The sequence below is a fragment of the Bombina bombina genome, chromosome 6, assembly GCF_027579735.1.
Source record: "Bombina bombina isolate aBomBom1 chromosome 6, aBomBom1.pri, whole genome shotgun sequence".
Classification (NCBI taxonomy): domain Eukaryota; kingdom Metazoa; phylum Chordata; class Amphibia; order Anura; family Bombinatoridae; genus Bombina; species Bombina bombina.
In genome coordinates this window covers 255,752,241-255,775,354 of record NC_069504.1, presented here as the reverse complement: position 1 = coordinate 255,775,354, position 23,114 = coordinate 255,752,241, and the positions used below count along the sequence as shown (strand labels likewise).

At 39.3% G+C, this 23,114-nt stretch overlaps 1 protein-coding gene across 1 annotated transcript in view; it reads right to left on the bottom strand.

Annotated features, from left to right (window-relative positions):
* PTPRR (protein tyrosine phosphatase receptor type R) overlaps positions 1–23,114 on the bottom strand; it is a 524,127-nt gene that overhangs the window by 320,644 nt on the left and 180,369 nt on the right. Inside the window, exon 3 of the mRNA XM_053716785.1 lies at positions 2,575–2,688. Within this exon, the coding sequence (XP_053572760.1) occupies positions 2,575–2,688 (114 nt within the window). The remainder of the gene's footprint in view (positions 1–2,574; positions 2,689–23,114) is intronic.

The window sequence follows — 23,114 nt, the reverse complement described above, 5'->3', positions numbered from 1 at the left end:
AAAGAAGATTGATGACCTTTCCACTTTCCCCATAAATATTTTATCCCTGTGCAGGTTGCTGGCCTGTTTTAGTTTCTCCTTGAACAGATTGAGGGCCCTTACTCTTGTTAAATTGGTAAATTGCTGACCAGTCCAAGTTTCTCCCTGATCACATTGGTTGACTGTCCTCAACCTATGTCTTAGCATCCTCCAGAGCCAATTGCTGGTCTGTCCTCTAGCCCCTGTTGTCCTAGCATTCCCCAGACCAGACTGCTGGTTTGTCATCATCTCTCTGTCCTAGCATCCCCTTGAGCAGATTGCTGGTTTGTCCTCTTCTCTCTGTCCTATCATCCCCCAAAGCCGATTGCTGGTCTGTCCTCTACCCCCTGTCCTAGCATCCCCCAGAGCAGACTGCTGGTCTGTTCTCGACCCCCCCCCCCCCACCCTAGCATTCTCCAGAGCAGATTGCTGGTTTGTTCTCTTCTCTCTGTACTAGTATACCCCAGAGCAGATTGCTGGTCTGTTCTCTACTTTCTGTCTTAATATCCTCCAGAGCAGATTTCTGGTTTGTCCTATTCTCTATGTCCTAGCATCCTCCAGAGCAGATTGCTGGTCTGCACTCTAACTCCATCCAAGCATGATCCACAACAGATTGCTGGTTTGTCCTCTTCTCTACCCCCTGTCCTAGCATCCTCCAGAGCAGATTGCTGGTTTGTTCTCTTCTCTCTGTACTAGTATCCCCCAGAGCAGATTGCTGGTCTGTTCTCTACTTCCAGTCTTAGTAACCTCCAGAGCAGATTGCTGGTTTGTCCTATTCTCTATGTCTTAGCATGCTCTAGTTGCTGGTTTGTCCGCTTCTCTATGTCCTAGTATGCTCCAGCCCAGATTGCTGTTCTATCTTCTACCCCCATCCTAGCATCCTAGCATGCTGGTCTGCCTTTCCTCTTGTCTATTTGATACATTGCTGACCAGTAAAATTTTATCCCTGGTCAGATTGGTTGACTGTCCTCTAACTATGTCCTAGCATCCCCCAGAGCCCCATCCCCATCCTAGTACCTCCAGGGCAGATTTCTTGCTACTCAACTTTCTTGCCCACAAATTAGAATTACCCAGGTCACAAAGGTGACCTATCTTAGGAATTTTCAGGGCACACTAAAGGCCAGTCCTCCTATTTCCCTCAGAATGCTGGCCTGTTCTAATTTCCTCTTGAACAGAGTGATATCCCTTCCTAATGTGCCATGGGTACATTGATGGCCTGTTCTAATTTCCCCTTGGACAGAGAGCTAGCTCTTACTATTGTGTATTGGGTACATTGCTAGTCTGTTCAAGTTTTCCTCTGGTCTGCTGTCCTAAAATAGCATGAAACTGGCCACATTTTTGGTCTATCTTCTTAACACCCTCTGACCTTTCCCCTTTTTCTTCTTACATTTTTACTTTCTCCATGGACAGATTGTTAGCTTTCCTATTGTCTGTTGGGTATACTGCTGGCCTATCCAATTTTATATTAAAGAGACAGTAAACCTATTTGATTTACAAGATTTGTCTATAGTTTTGCAAAAAAAGACATGGGAGAGTTTGAAAATGTTTTGATTGCATTAAAATGTTGTTTGCTGCAACAGTTTTTCAATACCCAAACGCCACCCACCACTTGCCTTTTTGGAGGAGTCAATCAGGACTTGTTACTGGAGTAGACACAGTAAGTCATTTTATTGTGTTAGCAAAATCATTATTCTTTTGCAGTTCCTTATCTGATAATGTCTGCTAAAGCCAATTAGGGAGATATATGTGGCAGGATAAGGTTTGTAAAGTTTGCCATGTGCTCTTCCACTTGTCAGAATTGAAAAAACTCTTTCTTTTCAGACTTAAAAGAACATTGTACACTATATTTTTCTTTTCATAAATGTTTTGTAGATGATCCATTTTTTGTAGTAATGTATAGTTTTGCCTATTTTTAATAACATTCTGACTCCTAACCAAGCCCCAAAGTTTTAGATATAGACTGAAGTCTACAGATTCCTGCTTCTCTTGTTTGGTGTAATCTGTCTTTTCATATGCAGGGGAGAGGGTAAGTGTCTGTCTTTCCTGCTTTCCCAGCCCCTTTCACTGGGTGCCCCAGCCTAACCTCATCAACAATGCTAAACTGGGAGCTTCTAAGTAAGTTTTTAAAATGTTTTATAGTGGATTTATAGATCAATATCTGTGCTTATAATTCTTTATAGTAGTGTCTATTACATGCAGTTATATGAAAATTGGTGTATACTTTCTCTTTATATTACAGGAAAGGGGGAAAAATAAATAATCAAAATAAAGTTCAGAGTTTCAAAATACATACTTTTATATTAAAATATCAGTCTTTACTGTCCATTTAATCAGATTGATGACCATCATTTTGAATAGGAAGCCTAAAACATTGGCATCACTGTAAATACCTTTCAAAATCTAGGTAAAGGAAGTCCAGGGGTATTGAATTTGTATTCTTATCTTACAGGATGTAAAAAGATTTAACAAGGAACAGTAGGGCCAAGCAGAACAAATCACCTGGGAAACAGCTATTGTTCAACTAAGAAAACTGTTGCTTTTGAGTATTGCACTTACATTTAGACGGTTAATATGAACTTGCTGTGGCAACAAGCCTAGAGCTGCGGCGACTCCCTGACGAAACTTCCGGAGTAACGTTGTGTTCAGCTTGTTTACATCCATTCTCAGCATCTGAAAAACAGAACAGGTCCCCAGATTAGAATGTTCAGACTCTGACTAATACCTTAGCTATGTGAACCTTTTTAAACTCAAATCCAGGAAACACCAACATTCTATAAATAATATTTACTTTAACTTTAACAAATATTAATCACATTATCTTTTTATTTAAAACTGCATGAAAATATGGAGATGCTGTAAAGGTTATAATGATGATTTTTAGCATTTATAAAATCCAAAAAGATTACACAACAGAAGATAAATTATAGATTAAAAACAAAATGGAAGACAGTTACATCATTTGGCAAAATTGTAAAAGGTCCAGGACCAAGCCAAGATTTCTTCCTTCATGGGTCCCTTACCTACAGCCACACAATACATGCCCTCAACTAAACACACTGAGATAGAATCAAGGGTGACAAATAAGAGATTAAATGCCATATCATCTAGCAAATATTTCAGCTTAACAAAATAAAGACATCTATGAAGTTGGGTTAAAATTCTCCTAAGGAGGGGGATCATTTTATTGAAACAGGCATAAGAACATTAGCTGCAAATTTAATTGAAGGCTAGTAAAAATTCATAATTAGTGGCAATCATATACTAAATTAACCCCAGCATAGATGGTCGTAGCCCAAACGCGCTGACAAAGCAGAGTCCGGCTCCGCCCTCAGCTATGGACAACAACTAGGAGGTGTTCAGCCCGCTGCAACCCAAAAGTGAGGCACACTCAGGCTCGCATCTGGGGGACTTCATCCCCCCTTTTACTGTCCGTCACTCGACTAATCTATCCACTGTGTGGGCCATACCCAACCACCAGAAGAGATTAGCCCGAACCATGTGACATACTCTTGCCCCCACTAAGGCACCTTAAAGTAATAGATATCAAGAATTTATTAAATTAGCCAAAAATTTGTCTAGACCGCCTTCCAGCAAATGAAACATGTCGGGTCTATATAATTATTGACACCCAGCTGAAATGTTCTTATGCCTGACAACAAAACCTGCTAAGTCTCTCACTACCTTGCTCATCTTCTTGTTGAGCTTCTTACCATATGCCTCCAACTAAGCCTGGGCACCCGACTTTAACCCCTGGCAACTAAACTTAGATCTGATGACATCATTTTAACTAGCTCTAAAATGGGTACTGTCCCTAAATCATTCCTCCCAGGGTGAATAAGGATCACATCATGCTTCCCCCATCTCTGATGTGCATCTTGCAACAATGCAGGTTATTAAGGCCATACCAGGCCTTGCCTTCCCAACCAGCGAATCACCATCTTGGATTAAGGTGTCACTAATTGACCACCCTCTGGAGATGCAAAATGCCCTTATGGACGCTCAATGGATGAACCAGGCCAGCAGCAGGAAAAGAGGCTGAACACCCTGCTGCAGGTGGTTTTAAGGTAAGTGTATATGCCCTCCCCCTATCCTGCCATAAATCTCCTCACTCCAGGGCTGCTAATCCTAAGGGAACTTAACCCTTAGTGGTGTTCCAGGCAAGGTGCCTTTCACTTTCAGGCCCTTTGTCATTTCCCTAGACAAATACAAAACACGGAAATGGACTACATTCCCAAACTGGAATGGGTTCATATTCTATGACCCTGCAAAACGCACAGCCCTCTGTTCTCACCAGCACTCACAGACAGTTGCACAGCTTTCAGGGACTCAGGCAGTTAACCCCATACAAGACTGGGTGCAAAACCCATAAGGAAAATTAAAAAACAAAATTATTAACATAACACATAGCACACAGCTGGATTAAAAAATGGAATATTAGTTACATTACATGACCACGTCATGATCTCTTCTATCCCCGGGTCCCTAACCTACAGTCACACAATGCATGCCTTCAACCAAATACGAGATAAAAACAAGGGTGACACCCTCTGTACTTTCCATAGACATATACAAAACACAGGAATGGACTACACTCTCAAACCAGACTGGGTACACGTCCTATGACCCTAAGTAAAAGAGAATGATTTGTACACATAGATAACTTAGCTGAAACAATGTATATAAGCAGATGTGCTCAATGGTTTATTGATATTAAAAGGGACATTGCAGTGGAAAAAATTACAGGAACTATGTGTGTTTAATCTCTGCAAAGGGGTTAAACACTGATAAAATCCTGCATCTATAATCAGCAAATTTGATAATAGGAGCAAATTGGAAAGTTGTTTAATCCTATATGCTCTACCTTAATCGTGACAATTAATTAATCGGGTTTCCCAAGGCAGAACATGCTGCAGTCTGCAATCTCATCACAGAAAATGCAGCACATCTGCAGAAAGAACAGAGTGGCAGTTAAAATCAAATGTATGCCTGCACTTTTTATTTCTACCTGTATGTGTCACTGTTCTGTTGTAGCTCAATGTAAATATTTACTGCATTACTCTCTCATCTTAACAAATTAAACAAATCCAGGAGCCAACCAAAAAAACTTAGGAGACTCTTTTTTCTTCTTTAATGAATGTGTGTATATACATCACAGAGGTTGAAGCTTTCCGAAATAAGTTAAGTAGATAAGTACAATATTCTAAAAATGGGGTTGTGCACCCTTGCCAGGCCATTTTCAGAATTCTATGTATATCCATACCTCCCAACATTTAAAAAATCAAAAGAGGGACGACCCCCCCCCCGCGGCAAAAAATTGAAATGTGGTGGGCGGGGCTTAAAAAATCATAAGACCAAAGTAATATAAATAAAATTCTAAATAAAGTCAAAGATTTTAATACACTTAGGCAGCAAATCAAACACAAGCTCAAACCACTGGTATGGCTATGTGAGCTATGTATTTAATTAGCCTTTGCAAAGATATTGCTAAATATTTTTATCTTAATTGGACATTTAATAATAAATTCTTTAAAACTGCTCTCTGCATTCCCCATTAATATTCTAAATTCTGGCCTTTAAAGTCAGCAAAAATGCACAGTAGCACACTACATAGCATACACTTACACATACAGATACACACACACACTACATAGCATACACTTATACATGCAGATACACACACACACACTACATATTATACACTTATACATGCAGATACACACACACACTACATAGCATACACTTACACATGCAGATACACACACACTACATAGCATACACTTATACATGCAGGTACACACACAATACATAGCATATACTTACACATGCAGATACACACACACTACATAGTATACACTTATACATGCAGATACACACACTACATAGCATACACTTATACATGCAGATACACACACACTACATAGCATACACTTATACATGCAGATACACACACACTACATAGCATACACTTACACATGAAGATACACACACACTACATAGCATACACTTACACATGCAGATACACACACACTACATAGCATACACTTATACATGCAGATACACACACTACATAGCATACACTTATACATGCAGATACACACACACTACATAGCATACACTTATACATGCAGATACACACACACTACATAGCATACACTTACACATGAAGATACACATACACTACATAGCATACACTTACACATTAAGATACACACACACTACATAGCATACACTTATACAGGCAGATACACACACATTACATAGCATACACTTATACATGCAGCATACACTTATACATGCAGATACACAGACACTACACAGTATATACTTATACATGCAGACACACACACACTACATAGCATACACTTATACATGCAGATACACACTTATACATGCAGATACACATACACACACTACATAGCTTACATTTATACATGCAGACACACACACACACACCACATAGCATAAACTTATACATACAGATACACACACACAGTTATGGATACAGATAGACACACACACTACATCATATATGGGTATCTGTAATTCATTGTATGGGGTCCTGGGGTTGGCATGCACATTAGCTGGCAGTCTGCGGCTGCCACTGTTCGTTACTCTGGTATTAGCACTGCTCATTGTATAAAACTGAAGGCATGCTAGTATTATCACCAGGGGTTAGACATCATCACTACCAGAGGTAGGTTAGAGAGGTCACCATTACCCGTGGTCAGAGTGTATACAGCCTTCTTACTCCTGCTTAACCCACACACCATTCCTTTTCCACAGGGAATATAACAGGTATCTAACCCTGTGAGAGCAAAGCCAGCTGCTTCTGAGTATGGGCCCAACAGAATTTTTTTTTTAATGCCTGGGGCAAATCGGGACAGATGGCTAGCAACCCGGACAGACCCCTAAAATCGGGACTGTCCCGCGAAAATCGGGACAGTTGTGGGGTATGTATATCCCGTTAACTCATTTGGGAAAGCTTCAGCCTTTGTCGTGATTAACAAAGAAATATTTAAATGGGTAAGTATTATGTATGTTTTTATATATATATATATATATATATATATATATATATATATATATATATATATATATATACACACACACACACACAGTCATGGGAAGAAGTACACCCACTTTGAATTCTATGGTTTTACATATCTGGACATAACAACAATCATTTGGTCTTTAGCAGGTCTTAAAATTAGGTAAATACGACCTCGGATGAACAACAACACATGACATATTACAAAGTGTCATTATTTATCAAACAAAAATAAAGCCAAAATGGAGAAGTCATGTGTGAAAAACTACACCTTTACTGCTTCCAGTGGTATTAATAGGCTAAGTAGCAGCCATGCGGTGCTAATCAAATGCCCTTGATTAATTGATCATAAGTAAGAGTGACCACCTCTATAAAAGCAGAAGTTTTAGCAGTTTGCTGATCTGGAGCATTCAGGTGTTTGTTAACACAATGCCAAGGAGGAAAGACATAAGCAATGATCTTAGAGAAGCAATTTTTGCTGCCCATCAATCTGGGAAGGGTTATAAGGCCATTTCCAAACAATTTAAAGTCCATCATTCCACAGTGAGAAAGATTATTCACAAGTGGAAAACATTCAAGACTGTTTCCGCAAACCTCAATTAACTGAAGCAACTTTGTAATGAAGAGTGGGCCAAAATTCCTCCACAATGATGTGAAAGACTGATAAAGTCATACAGAAAACAATTACTTCAAGTAATTGCTGCTAAAGGTGGTTCTACCAGCTACTGAATAATAAGGTGTACTTTGTTTTTCAAACACGGCTCCACCATTTTGGCTTTATTTTTGTTAAATAAATGATGACACTGAATAATATGTCATGTGCTGTTGTTCATCTGAGGTTGTATTTACCTCATTTTAAGAAATAAAACCATATAATTCAAAGAGGGTGTACTTTCTTTTTCCCAAGACTGTGTGTGTAAATATATATATATATATATATATATATATATATATATATATATATATATATATATATATATATATATATCTTAAGGCTCAAAATTTCAGGTCGTAAGCTACTAGCCAGGCCAAAATGTTACTCGCCACTTCTGATCCTACCCACTACCTTCCCACACCCACTACTCCACCCCCTTCTTTGCATATGTTTAGCATTGTGAAACACAATATTGTGCAGTCATTTTTAATATGTTTTATTTTATACCTTAAAGGTAAATTAAATCCATATTTTTTCTTTCATGATTTAGAAATAACATTCAATTTAAATCAACTTTCTAATTTACTTCTATTATCTAATTTGCTTCATTTTCTTGATATCCTTTGCTGAAAAGCATATCTAGATAGGCTCAGTAGCTGCTGATTGGTGGCTGCACATAGATGCCTCGTGTGATTGGCTCACCCATGTGCAGTGCTATTTCTTCAACAGCGGATATCTAAAAAATAAAGCAAATTAGATAATAGATGTACATTGGAATGTTGCTTAAAATTTTATTCTCTATCTGAATCATGAAAGAAAAATCTTGGGTTTAATGTCCCTTTAACAAATTCAATAATGCTACATACAGTAATAGAATAACAAAAATAATTGCATAGCAGTTAGCAACATCAACTTGGTGGTTCTGGGTAAGACTGGATAGTATTAGAAAGTTGCTGAAGTGAGAAAGTAGAAAAAGAGAGTGCTGACACTCATGGAAGGTCATAGAAGACCTAGAGATTTTCTTTTAATAATTATCATCTCTTCCGTCCCTCTCAAATATATTTTACCCTCTCCCTTATCTCAGGCATATCTTCTTTTTACACTCTTTCTTTCCCCTCTTTTATATCTTCATACTCTCACAGCCCAAGAGGAATATATAATACCCCTTCAGATAATATTTTTAGCACATAGCCCAAAATGTTTGTTTGTCAGTGCTGCAATAATGCACATTTGTGTGTTTGCAAATGTGCTAACTTTGCTACTTACACCACACCACCAGACTCGGTTGAGAGTGAATGTTAATTGGAATTATCTATCAGTTGTCTGCAAAAAAGGAACATAGAGACAAAGAGCTTATTGTATAGCTATATCATATGTCCATTGTATTGTCTTTCAAATAAGGCTCCAACTTAGTGGATAAAAATTGGGCAACATTAGTCCCAACAACATTGTTAGTTCATATAGGGAACCACAGCATTTAAGGCTTAAGCCTTAAACGCTGTGGTTCCCTATATGAACTAACAATGTTGGCTTGATAATTATGCAGCATGTGTGATTTTGGCTGGATAAGGATGAGATCTCAAAGGTAAACACCAAGATAAAGTCTGATCAGGACTAATGTTGCCCAATTTTTATCCACTAAGTTGGAACCTTATTTGAAAGGATTGATATTGATGTACACCTAGCGCATGCTGGGAAGAGACCCTATGCTTTGATTGTTGATACCTAGCTGTCAAATGTGAAGATATGAAATTAGCGAAATAAACCAAAGCGCCAAACCTTGCAGAGGCTGGGTCTGATTATTATAGCGTGGATAATAAAAAGTGTCAGTATATTACACCGATCATATAAATTTATTATACAATATAAAACAGAAAATTAAAACATATAAATTAAAAATTAAAACCATGGATCCATGTGTGAATTAAACATCAAACTTATACAATACAGTCCAAAAATGTAATAAAAACAAATTCCTCTACAATGGAAGTTAGAGGATACCAAAAAGAGGTGAGGTACCCTCTAACTTCCATTGTAGAGGAATTTGTTTTTATTACATTTTTGGACTGTATTGTATAAGTTTGATGTTTAATTCACACATGGATCCATGGTTTTAATTTCTAATTTATATGTTTTAATTTGCTGTTTTATATTGTATAATAAATTTATATGATCGGTGTAATATACTGACACTTTTTATTATCCACGCTATCATAATCAGACCCAGCCTCTGCAAGGTTTGGCGCTTTGGTTTATTTCGGTAACCTTGTTTGAAAGACAATACAATGGACATATGATATAGCTATACAATAAGTTCTTTGTCTCTATGTTCCTTTTTTGCAGACAACTGATAGATAATTAAATGTTGTCAATTGTTATAATAAATACTCTATTATATGGGCCAACTCCTTAATCCTCTCTCCTTCCTTTTTGTCGAATGTGGGGAATATTTATGATAGAGGTCTAGAGGCCCATTTATCAAGCTCCGAATGGAGCTTGAGGGCCCGTGTTTCTGGCGAGTCTTCAGACTCGCCAGAAACAGCAGTTATGAAGCAGCGGTCTAAAGACTGCTGCTCCATATCCCTGTCCGCCTGCTCTGAGCAGGCGGACAGAGATCGCCACAATTCAACCCAATCGAGTACGATCGGGTTGATTGACACCCCCCTGTTGGCCGCAAGTCTGCAGGGGGCGGCGTTACACCAGCAGCTCACAAAAGCTGCTGGTGCAATGCTGAATACGGAGAGCGTATTGCTCTCTGCATTCAGCGAGGTCTGTCGAACCTGATCCGCACTGTCGGATCAGGTCCGACAGACCTTTAATAAATAGGCGGCCTCATAGTCTACAGGGAGTGCAGAATTATTAGGCAAATGAGTATTTTGACCACATCATCCTCTTTATGCATGTTGTCTTACTCCAAGCTGTATAGGCTCGAAAGCCTACTACCAATTAAGCATATTAGGTGATGTGCATCTCTGTAATGAGAAGGGGTGTGGTCTAATGACATCAACACCCTATATCAGGTGTGCATAATTATTAGGCAACTTCCTTTCCTTTGGCAAAATGGGTCAAAAGAAGGACTTGACAGGCTCAGAAAAGTCAAAAATAGTGAGATATCTTGCAGAGGGATGCAGCACTCTTAAAATTGCAAAGCTTCTGAAGCGTGATCATCGAACAATCAAGCGTTTCATTCAAAATAGTCAACAGGGTCGCAAGAAGCGTGTGGAAAAACCAAGGCGCAAAATAACTGCCCATGAACTGAGAAAAGTCAAGCGTGCAGCTGCCAAGATGCCACTTGCCACCAGTTTGGCCATATTTCAGAGCTGCAACATCACTGGAGTGCCCAAAAGCACAAGGTGTGCAATACTCAGAGACATGGCCAAGGTAAGAAAGGCTGAAAGACGACCACCACTGAACAAGACACACAAGCTGAAACGTCAAGACTGGGCCAAGAAATATCTCAAGACTGATTTTTCTAAGGTTTTATGGACTGATGAAATGAGAGTGAGTCTTGATGGGCCAGATGGATGGGCCCGTGGCTGGATTGGTAAAGGGCAGAGAGCTCCAGTCCGACTCAGACGCCAGCAAGGTGGAGGTGGAGTACTGGTTTGGGCTGGTATCATCAAAGATGAGCTTGTGGGGCCTTTTCGGGTTGAGGATGGAGTCAAGCTCAACTCTCAGTCCTATTGCCAGTTTCTGGAAGACACCTTCTTCAAGCAGTGGTACAGGAAGAAGTCTGCATCCTTCAAGAAAAACATGATTTTCATGCAGGACAATGCTCCATCACACGCGTCCAAGTACTCCACAGCGTGGCTGGCAAGAAAGGGTATAAAAGAAGAAAATCTAATGACATGGCCTCCTTGTTCACCTGATCTGAACCCCATTGAGAACCTGTGGTCCATCATCAAATGTGAGATTTACAAGGAGGGAAAACAGTACACCTCTCTGAACAGTGTCTGGGAGGCTGTGGTTGCTGCTGCACGCAATGTTGATGGTGAACAGATCAAAACACTGACAGAATCCATGGATGGCAGGCTTTTGAGTGTCCTTGCAAAGAAAGGTGGCTATATTGGTCACTGATTTGTTTTTGTTTTGTTTTTGAATGTCAGAAATGTATATTTGTGAATGTTGAGATGTTATATTGGTTTCACTGGTAAAAATAAATAATTGAAATGGGTATATATTTGATTTTTGTTAAGTTGCCTAATAATTATGCACAGTAATAGTCACCTGAACACACAGATATCCCCCTAAAATAGCTATAACTAAAAACAAACTAAAAACTACTTCCAAAACTATTCAGCTTTGATATTAATGAGTTTTTTTGGGTTCATTGAGAACATGGTTGTTGTTCAATAATAAAATTAATACTCAAAAATACAATTTGCCTAATAATTCTGCACTCCCTGTAGTGCTGGATAATAGTGGTCTATTTTTTTCTCTTAAAAAATTGCAGTGTTAGGACCAGTCAACGTTGGGACACCTTGTAAGTTGGTGACTGGCTTAAGCAAAATATGGCCATATTGTATAACTAAGATCCCAATTTTAACATATGAGCTTAGGTGAATTTTTGCAAAATTTAAAATGTTTTGATAATATAGAATTGGCTGTGCACCAATATTCTATTTTGTGTAATTATTTGGTTTAGTTGGCTGCACCCCTAATAAGTAATATAATTAAAATAATTTTGTAAGGTGTGCTGAACCATTTGTGTATATATATATATATATATATATATATATATATATATATATATATATATATAATATCTATATCCTGCAAAAAGTGGACAGCACTCTCCGGTCTTATACTTAAACACCTTTAATCAAGTGTTAATGTTTCAGGTCTTACCCCGTCATCAGACATAAGCTTATGTCTGATGACGGGGTAAGACCCGAAAACGTTCACGCTTGATTTAAGGTGTTTAAGTATAAGACCGGAGAGTGCTTTCCAATTTGTGCAGGATATTAGGATATTTGAAGTGCACCCTGGCAACGATTGTCTTTGGAAGTGTGTGCCAAGCTCCCCATTGGACTTTTTATATATGTGTACGTGTGTGTATATATACTGTATATATATATATATATATATATATATATATATATATATATATATATATATATATATATATATATACAGGGAGTGCAGAATTATTAGGCAAATTAGTATTTTGACCACATCATCCTCTTTATGAATGTTGTCTTACTCCAAGCTGTATAGGCTCGAAAGCCTACTACCAATTAAGCATATTAGGTGATGTGCATCTCTGTAATGAGAAGGGGTGTGGTCTAATGACATCAACACCCTATATCAGGTGTGCATAATTATTAGGCAACTTCCTTTCCTTTGGCAAAATGGGTCAAAAGAAGGACTTGACAGGCTCAGAAAAGTCAAAAATAGTGAGATATCTTGCAGAGGGATGCAGCACTTTTAAAATTGCAGAGCTTCTGAAGCGTGATCATCGAACAATCAAGCGTTTCATTCAAAATAGTCAACAGGGTCGCAAGAAGCGTGTGGAAAAACCAAGGCGCAAAATAACTGCCCATGAACTGAGAAAAGTCAAGCGTGCAGCTGCCAAGATGCCACTTGCCACCAGTTTGGCCATATTTCAGAGCTGCAACATCACTAGAGTGCCCAAAAGCACAAGGTGTGCAATACTCAGAGACATGGCCAAGGTAAGAAAGGCTGAAAGACGACCACCACTGAACAAGACACACAAGCTGAAACGTCAAGACTGGGCCAAGAAATATCTCAAGACTGATTTTTCTAAGGTTTTATGGACTGATGAAATGAGAGTGAGTCTTGATGGGCCAGATGGATGGGCCCGTGGCTGGATTGGTAAAGGGCAGAGAGCTCCAGTCTGACTCAGATGCCAGCAAGGTGGAGGTGGAGTACTGGTTTGGGCTGGTATCATCAAAGATAAGCTTGTGGGGCCTTTTCGGGTTGAGGATGGAGTCAAGCTCAACTCCCAGTCCTACTGCCAGTTTCTGGAAGACACCTTCTTCAAGCAGTGGTACAGGAAGAAGTCTGCATCCTTCAAGAAAAACATGATTTTCATGCAGGACAATGCTCCATCACACGCGTCTAAGTACTCCACAGCGTGGCTGGCAAGAAAGGGTATAAAAGAAGAAAATCTAATGACATGGCCTCCTTGTTCACCTGATCTGAACCCCATTGAGAACCTGTGGTCCATCATCAAATGTGAGATTTACAAGGAGGGAAAACAGTACACCTCTCTGAATAGTGTCTGGGAGACTGTGGTTGCTGCTGCACGCAATGTTGATGGTGAACAGATCAAAACACTGACAGAATCCATGGATGGCAGGCTTTTGAGTGTCCTTGCAAAGAAAGGTGGCTATATTGGTCACTGATTTGTTTTTGTTTTGTTTTTGAATGTCAGAAATGTATATTTGTGAATGTTGAGATGTTATATTGGTTTCACTGGTAAAAATAAATAATTGAAATGGGTATATATTTGTTTTTTGTTAAGTTGCCTAATAATTATGCACAGTAATAGTCACCTGCACACACAGATATCCCCCTAAAATAGCTAAAACTAAAAACAAACTAAAAACTACTTCCAAAAATATTCAGCTTTGATATTAATGAGTTTTTTGGGTTCATTGAGAACATGGTTGTTGTTCAATAATAAAATTAATCCTCAAAAATACAACTTGCCTAATAATTCTGCACTCCCTGTATATAAATTAATATTATAGAGAGCTGACTTTAAACTTTCATTTGAAATATATTTTAAAAACCAGATGGACCACTGTAAATTTAAAAATAAAAATCAGACAAATGGAAGTGATGTGCAGATCCAGCCCCTTGTGCTGTCAAGCGAAGCATATAGACAGCAGCAGTACAGTACAGCAGGTTCCCAGGCAGACTGACACTGTGCGAACCTACAGCAGACAGCAGGAAGGTTATACAGTAACCTGTTCTCATGCACATTGAGTAAGGGCAACAAACGCAGCAACACCAGCTCCTCAGAGACACTGCAGAAAAGTTTCACTAAAAAATCTCATCGCAGAAGGTGAAAAAAAGTTCTGCCTCTGGGATTGGGGTTTCATGTCCCTTAAACTCACCTTACTTATCTCCTTCTTGTATACTGTAGTAACTTATTTCTCTAATATAACAGAAAACCTCCCTGATACACTGAAATGGACCACATCAGAGCTGCATAGAATGCAATAAAGTATACTTGGCAAGGACAGTTAAATATGTGATGTTAAATAACTGCGTAATTGATTCATGCTCTAGAATGCAGAAAACAAAGATGCATTTTAATGCAATTTAATATATAAATTTCTATTATGAGAGATACTAGTAGTTCTCCTTTTCTACCATACACAAAACTTGTGGCTAGACTCTCCCTAGTCACACATTTTTCTCTTTTCAGCCCCCTTAAGCTAATATGTATCTCGCCTATCTTATTCACCACAAGGTCTGCTAATTACAAAACCCACACACTGAACCCAAAAGAACATTTTCTTCTTTTCAAATGTATTGTAAAATATGATGCAGTTTTAGAGGACCATCCGGAGGTTGATGTCTAAACCTATGGTTTTAGCACATTATGTATTGGCAAAGAGTATATTTTACTGTATATCATGTTACCTGATGACACAAAATGCTTGTTTTGAGCACAGTTATTTTAAATACTCCTTAGAATTAACTGATCAAACCGTATAATGGGACAACTAACACCAATCAGACTCATATTACTTGCCGCTAATGAACTTATGTGTTTAATTTTCATTACAGTCTCCCACAATTGTAGCTTTCACACTTCAGTGTTCTGAAATATGATTTCACTTTCAACTCATTGGCAGACTTTTACTTCTAAGGAGCTTTGCGATTGTGTTAGAAAAATGAGCCTTGGTTTGTAGTCTAAAAGTAGCCACCAATCAGCAATTACTACCCATGATGCTGAACCAAAAATGGTCTGGCTCCTAAGCTTACATTCCAGCTTTTTAAAATAAAGATACCAAGAGAAGGGAAAAAAATTGGTAATAGGAGTAATTAGAAAGTTGCTTAAAATTGCATGCTCTATCTAAATCATGAAAGTTTAATTATAGACTATTCCTTTAAATTATAGCAAAAGCAGGCAAGCTAAATGTTGAAAGAGCATTGCAAGTTTAGTTGTTTTTTTAATGACGCATAATTAAACATTTTATGGTGATTTAAGTTTTGAGTTTACCATTCTTTTAACTGTTTATGAGTGCTCTGCAACAATCACAATAATACATTTTGTTGCATTATATATATATCTGTGGCTTCATTATTACATCACAACATTATAATGTAGTTTCTTAGTACATTATTGGATTTAGCATCAATAATAGTAAATTATAAAGATTATTGTTCTCATAGTAAATGAAAATATAAACTTTTAGCCATTGTACAATGTATTTAGCAAATAGCATTACATTTACATCTCATGTGGTGCTGCAAGAAAGAAAACTCAACGTTTCTGCAAATTATTTCTTGCTTATAGGAGATGTACAAGAATAAAAAAATAGGATTGCATGTCATATGCAAACTGTATTTGAAGCAATAAGTGGGAGGAAAATTGAATTTTATATTTTTATTTTGAGAAATGTAGAGGATTAAGCCTGTACATATGATTCAGATTTCAGTAGTTGGCTCATCATTAAATAATTCTCCAACTTAAAGGGATATTAAAAGGACAGTCTACACAAATTTTATTGTTTTAAAAGATAGATAATGCCGTTATTACCAATTCCCTAGTTTTGCATAACCAACACAGTTATATTAATACACTTTTTACCTCTGTGATTACCTTGTATCTAAGCTTCTGCAAACTGCCCCCTTATTTCAGTTCTTCTGAACGACTTGCCTTTTAGCCAATCAGTGCTGACTCCTAGTTAACTCCACGAGCATGAGCACAATGTTATCTATGACACACATGAACAAATGCCCTCTAGTGATGAAAACCTACATAAGAGGCTCCCTTCAAGGTCTAATACATTAGTATATGAGCCTCCTAGGTTTCGCTTTCAACTAAGAATACCAAGAGAACAAAGCAAAATTGGTGGTAAGACTAAATTGGAAAGTTGTTAAAAATTGCATGCCCTATCTGAATCATAAAAGTTTATTTTGGACTAGACTGTCCCTTTAATCCCAACATAAATCCCCTGAAAAATTATTTGATTTATCACAGGAGAAAAAATAAATATATATATATATATATATATATATATATATATATATATATATATATATATATATATATATATATAGACTGTACATTTATTATTTATGTTCCTGTAAATATAAAGGTTGACTGATTAGATCAACAGAGAATCTTATTTACATCTGGTTTCTGATTGGCCACCGAAAAATACACCAAATAAAACTAAAGATTGATGAAAGGGGTGTATTCTTGTAGCACTATACAGCATAACCTTGCAAATTCTTCTAATAAAATAACATTTTTGTTTATCAAATGTTTCCTTAGAATCTTATGCAGCTCTTTTTCAATATGCTGCCTTAAAACTGATATATACTATACATATTCAAAACATTGCTGTAATGTTCATTTAAATTGGAAATTGCAGTTTAACAATACATGGAAATTAATGCATTTGCAGCACAAACATGTTAAGAATTCTGTGTTAATTGTACTGCACCAAAATAACATTAAATAACAGACATTTTTCCACAAGATTTAAAAGAACAGATGAGTTAAAACAATTGGTTGATAAGTTAACTATAATATTAAGGCATTTCTCTGTGCAACGTATATAAGTTTTGATATAAAACTGAACTATTACTGGTTTCTTTAGTTTAACTGCCCTGACCTGACCGTACTGCTAGCTCTTAAAGTGATAATAAATCCTAGCATTTGTGAAATGCTAGCAATTACCATTGTAACAAATAAAGGGGACTTCAGCGTTCTGCAGCAAGCGGCCGGTGGCGCTCTCAGTGAGGCGAACGCTGCAGACAAATAAAGGAACTTTTAGCGTTAAAAATTTTATACTTCATGACTGAAAGTCCCCTTTATTTGTTGCAGTGGTAAATCCTAGGATTTTACAAAAACTAGGATTTACTATCACTTTAAGAGATCTGAGACCTCTCATGTTATGATACAAATTAATCATATCTGGAGTTGGTGACACATTGTCACTATATTTTTACATTGAAATATAAATACACAAGTTATTTCCTGTCTATTCAGCGTTTCTCGCCTCTTGTCAACGTCTAGTGTGTGAATGAGCACCAACTTATTTCACCAACATCTCTCTGTTTTTAGAACGCAGAATTAGAGTTAGAGCAAATTATTCAGTTAAATGTGCAAATGTGATGCATAATAATTCAACCGACTTTTCCAGGGAAAGGAAGCAATTGTTTCCTTTATAAAAAACAAAATTTATGCTTACCTAATAAATGTATTTCTTTCTTGACACTGTGAGTCCACATGATCATCAATTACTGTTGGAAATATCACTCCTGGCCAGCAGGAGGAGGCAAAGAGCACCACAGCAAAGCTGTTAGGTATCACTTCCCTTCCCACAAACCCCAGTCATTCCACCGAAGGAAACATTTATCAGGTAAGCATACATTTTGTTTTCTTTCTTATGTCACGGTGAGTCCACGGGATCATCAATTACTGTTGGGAATTAATACCCAAGTTAGAGGAGACAGATGATAAGGGAGGGACAAGACAGGTAACCTAAACAGAAGGCACCACTGCTTGAAGAACCTTTCTCCCAAAAGAAGCCACAGCCGAGACAAAAGTATCAAATTTATAGAATTTAGAAAACATGTGCAAAGAAGACCAATTTGCAGCCTTACAGATCTGTTCAATAGACGCCTTATTCTTAAAGGCCCACGAAGAAGACACCGTCCTGGTGGAATGAGCAGTAATCCTCTCTGGAGGCTGCTGTCCATATGCAGTCTCATATGTCAAATGAATAATACTTCTCAACCAGAGAGACAGAGAGGTGGCAGTAGCTTTCTGACCCATACATTTCCCAGAAAAACAAACAACCAAAGCAGAAGACTGAAGAAAGTCTTTTGTAGCCTGCAAATAGAACTTAAGAGCCCTCACAACATCTAAGTTGTGTAATAGACATTCTTTTGGAGAAGAAGGATTAGGACAGAGAGAATAAACAACAATTTCCTGATTAATATTCCTGTTGGAAACCACCTTAGGAAGGAAACCAAACCTGGTACGGAGAACTGCCTTATCTGCATGAAATATGAGATAAGGAGAATTGCACTGCAAAGCTGAGAGTTCAGAAACTCTCCGGGCAGAAGAAATAGCAATAAGAAACAACACCTTCCAAGATAACAACTTAATATCTATGGAATGCATAGGCTCAAATGGAGCCCGTTGTAAAACTTTAAGAACAAGGTTAAGACTCCAAGGTGGAGCAACTGATTTAAACACAGGCCTGATTCTGACCAGGGCCTGACAAAAGGATTGTACATCTGGCATGTCCGCCAGACGCTTGTGTAATAGAATGGAAAGAGCAGAAATCTGAGCCTTAAGGGTACTGACAGATAACCCTCTTTCAAGGCCTTGCTGGAGAAAAGATAAAATCCTCGGGATCTTGATCTTACTCCAAGAATATCCTTTAGACTCACACCAATAAAGATATGTACGCCATATATTATGGTAAATCTTTCTAGTAACAGGCTTACGAGCCTGAACCATTGTCTTGATAAACGATTCTGAAAATCCAAGCTTGGCTAAAATCAAGCGTTCAATCTCCAAGCAGTCAGCTTCAGAGAAACGAGATTTGGATAAAGGAAGGGCCCCTGAAGCAGAAGGTCCTTCCTGAGATGTAGTCTCCACGGAGGTAAGGACGACATCTCTACTAGATCTGCATACCAGATCCTGCGAGGCCACGCAGGAGCTATGAGAATTACAGATGCTCTCTCCTGCTTGATCCGCGTGATGACTTGTGGAAGGAGAGCAAATGGAGGAGATGGATATGCCAACCTAAAGCTCCAAGGAACTGCCACAGCATCTATTAGAAAGGCTTGGGGGTCTCTCAACCTCGAGCCGTACTTTGGAAGTTTGGTGTTCTGACGAGATGCCATCAGATCCAATTCTGGTAAACCCCATTTAGTCGTTAACCTGGAGAACACTTCTGGATGGAGTTCCCACTCCCAAGGATAGAAAGTATATCTGCTCAGAAAATCTGCTTCCCAATTGTCCACTCCTGGAATGTGGATGGCAGAAAGACAGCAATTGTGAGCCTCAGCACATTGGATGATCCGTGCCACCTCCTTCATGGCTAAGGATTGGAACTCTGCGTTCCCCCTTGGTGGTTGATGTAGGCCACTGAGGTTATGTTGTCCCTCAAGAATCTGATAAATCGGGCTTGGGCCAGTTGAGGCCAGGCCATCAAGGCATTGAAGATCACTCTCAACTCCAGAATGTTTATGGGGAGAGCAGATTCCTCCTGAGTCCAAAGTCCCTGCGCCTTCAACAAGTTCCAGACTGCACCCCAACCTAAAAGACTGGCATCCGTGGTCACAATTTCCCAAGAGGGTCTCTAAAAACACGTTCCCTGGGACAGATGTTCTTGAGACAGCCACCACGGACGGGAGTCCTGTGAGAATTGATCCAGAACTATTCTCTGAGATAGATCTGTATAATCCCTGTTCCACTGAGCGAGCATGCATAACTGAAGGGGTCTCAAATGGAACCGAGCAAACAGAACTATGTCCATGGAAGCTACCATCAACCCGATTACCTCCATGCATTGGGCAACTGATAGTCGAGTCTCAGATTGTAGGGACAGACAAGCGGACAGAATCTTGTCTCTTCTGACCTCCGTCAGAAACATCTTCATAGCTAGAGAATCTATAATGGTTTCTAAGAAGGTCGCTCTTAAAGACGGAACCAGAGAACTCTTTCCCAGATTGATCTTACAACCGTGGGAACGAAGAAACGCCAGTAAGTTCCTTGTATGAGATTCTGCTAGTTGAAAGAATGGTGCCTGAACCAGAATGCCGTCCAGATAAGGCATTACTGCAATTTCTCGAGATCAACTTACTGCCAATAGAGCTCCCAGAACCTTTGAGAAAATCTTGGGAGCCGTGGCCAGGCCAAAAGGAAGAGCCACAAATTGAAAGTGTTTGTCTAGATAGGCAAACCTCAGATATTTGTGATGATCCCTGTGAATGGGAATGTGTAGATACGCATCCTTTAGATCTATGGTTGTCATGAATTGACCCCCTTGAATCAGTGGCAGAATGGAGCGGATAGTCTCCATTTTGAAGGACGGTACTCTGAGAAACTTGTTTAGTACCTTTAGATCTAGAATAGGCCTAAAGTTCCCTCTTTTTTGGGAACCACAAAAAGGTTTGAGTTAAACCCTAGGCCCTGCTCCTGGCTTGGAACAGGCACTATCACTCCAAAGAGGGAAAGGTCCTGAACACATTTCAAGAATGCCTCTCTTTTTATCAGGTCTACAGATAAAATCTTGAAAAGTGGAACCTGCCTCTGGGAGGAAAAGTCTTGAACTTTAACATGTATCCTTGAGAAACAATGTCCACCGCCCATGGGACCGGGACATCCTATCCCCAAGCTTGCGCAAACAGAGAGAGTCTGCCCCCCACTTGATCCGATCCCAGATCGGTGGCAACCCCTTCCCCTTGACTTGGATTCAGCGGTGGGTTTCTTGGATTGCTACCCCTTGCTCCAGGACTGCCCATGCTTCCATGCTGGCTTGGATTGCTCCTGTTTGGAAGAGACAGGGGAATACTTACCTCCGAAATTACGAAAGGAATGAAAATTTGTCTTGCGTCCTTTCAATGAATTCTTCTTGTCTTGGGGCAGAAAGGAACCTTTACCACCTGTGATATCAGAGATAATCTCTGTCAAAGCCGGTCTAAACAAGGTTTTTCCCTTGTAAGGGATAGTCAAATGCTTAGACTTCGAAGAAACATCAGCAGACCAAGATTTAAGCCATAGCGCTCTAAGATTGCAAAGCCTGATATCTTGGCTCCCAACTTAATGACCTGTAAGGAAGCATCAGTGATAAAGGAATTGGCTAACTCAAGAGCTTTAATCCTATCTTGAATCTCCTCTAAAGGGGTCTCAGCTTGAAGAGACTCTGACAAAGCGTCAAACCAGTAAGAAGCCGCACTGGTTACTGTCGCAATGCAAACCGCCGGTTGCCTTTGCAGGACCTGATGCGTATACATCTTCTTTAAAAGAGCCTCCAGCTTCTTATACATAGGATCTTTAAAAGAACAACTGTCCTCAATAGAAATAGTCGTTCTCTTAGCAAAAGTGGAAATAGTTCCTTCCACTTTGGGAACTGTCTGCCATGATTCCCAAATGGAGTCAGCCATCGGGAACATCTTCCTGAAAACCAGGGAGGGACAAAAAGGGTTACCCGGTATCTCCCATTCCTTAGTAATAATTTCTGTGGCGCAATCTGGCACTGAAAACAGCTCCCCAGGAGATGGAACATCAAAGTATCTATTTAACTTACTGGACTTTTTAGGGTTGACCTCGATAGGAGTATCAGAGTCATCCAGCATAGCTAAAACCTCCTTTAACAAAGCACGGAGGTGCTCAAGCTTGAATCTGAAGGAAACCACTTCAACATCAGACAAAGGAATTACACTCTCTGAATCTGAGATATCACCCTCAGAAGCCACCGAGGAGGTATCTTCCTCCTCAGCCCTAAGTGAGGGAGGAATTCGGTCAGCTTGAACAGAAATAGGTACCTTATCTGATTCCATAGATTTCCCCTTATGTTTTCCCTGCAGCATGTGGATGGCTGCCAGCGCCTAAGATACCTCGACTGCAATTTCAGCCATTAAAAACACTCCATCCGGAGCCTGAGAGGAACCACAGGGCAATGCATGTGACATAACTACGGTTTGGGACGAGCAGGAAAGAGGCTGTGACATTGGGGCCTATGTATCAAAGGCCTTGCGGACCTGATCCGGCAGTGCGGATCAGGTCCGCAAGACCTCGCTAAATGCGGAGAGCAATACGCTCTCCATATTCAGCATTGCACCAGCAGCTCACAAGAGCTGCTGGTGCAACGCCGCCCCCTGCAGACTCGCGGCCAATGGGTCACCAGCAGGGAGCTGTCAATCAACCCGATCGTACTCGATCAGGTTGAATTGTGGCGATTCCTGTCCGCCTGCTCAGAGCAGGCGGACCGGGTTATGGAGCAGCGGTCTTTAGCGGTCTGAAGACTTGCCAGAAACACGGGCCCACAAGCTCCATACAGAGCTTGATAAATGGGCCTCACTGTCTGAAAAGCATCATCCTAAGGGGATGGTGGCTCATTATGAAAAAGTTTGTCTTTGTACAAAATAGTTCTCTCAATACAGGAACTACAGACTACAGAAAGGCAAGGGGGGTTCTATTTGGGCATCTGAACAGAGTCT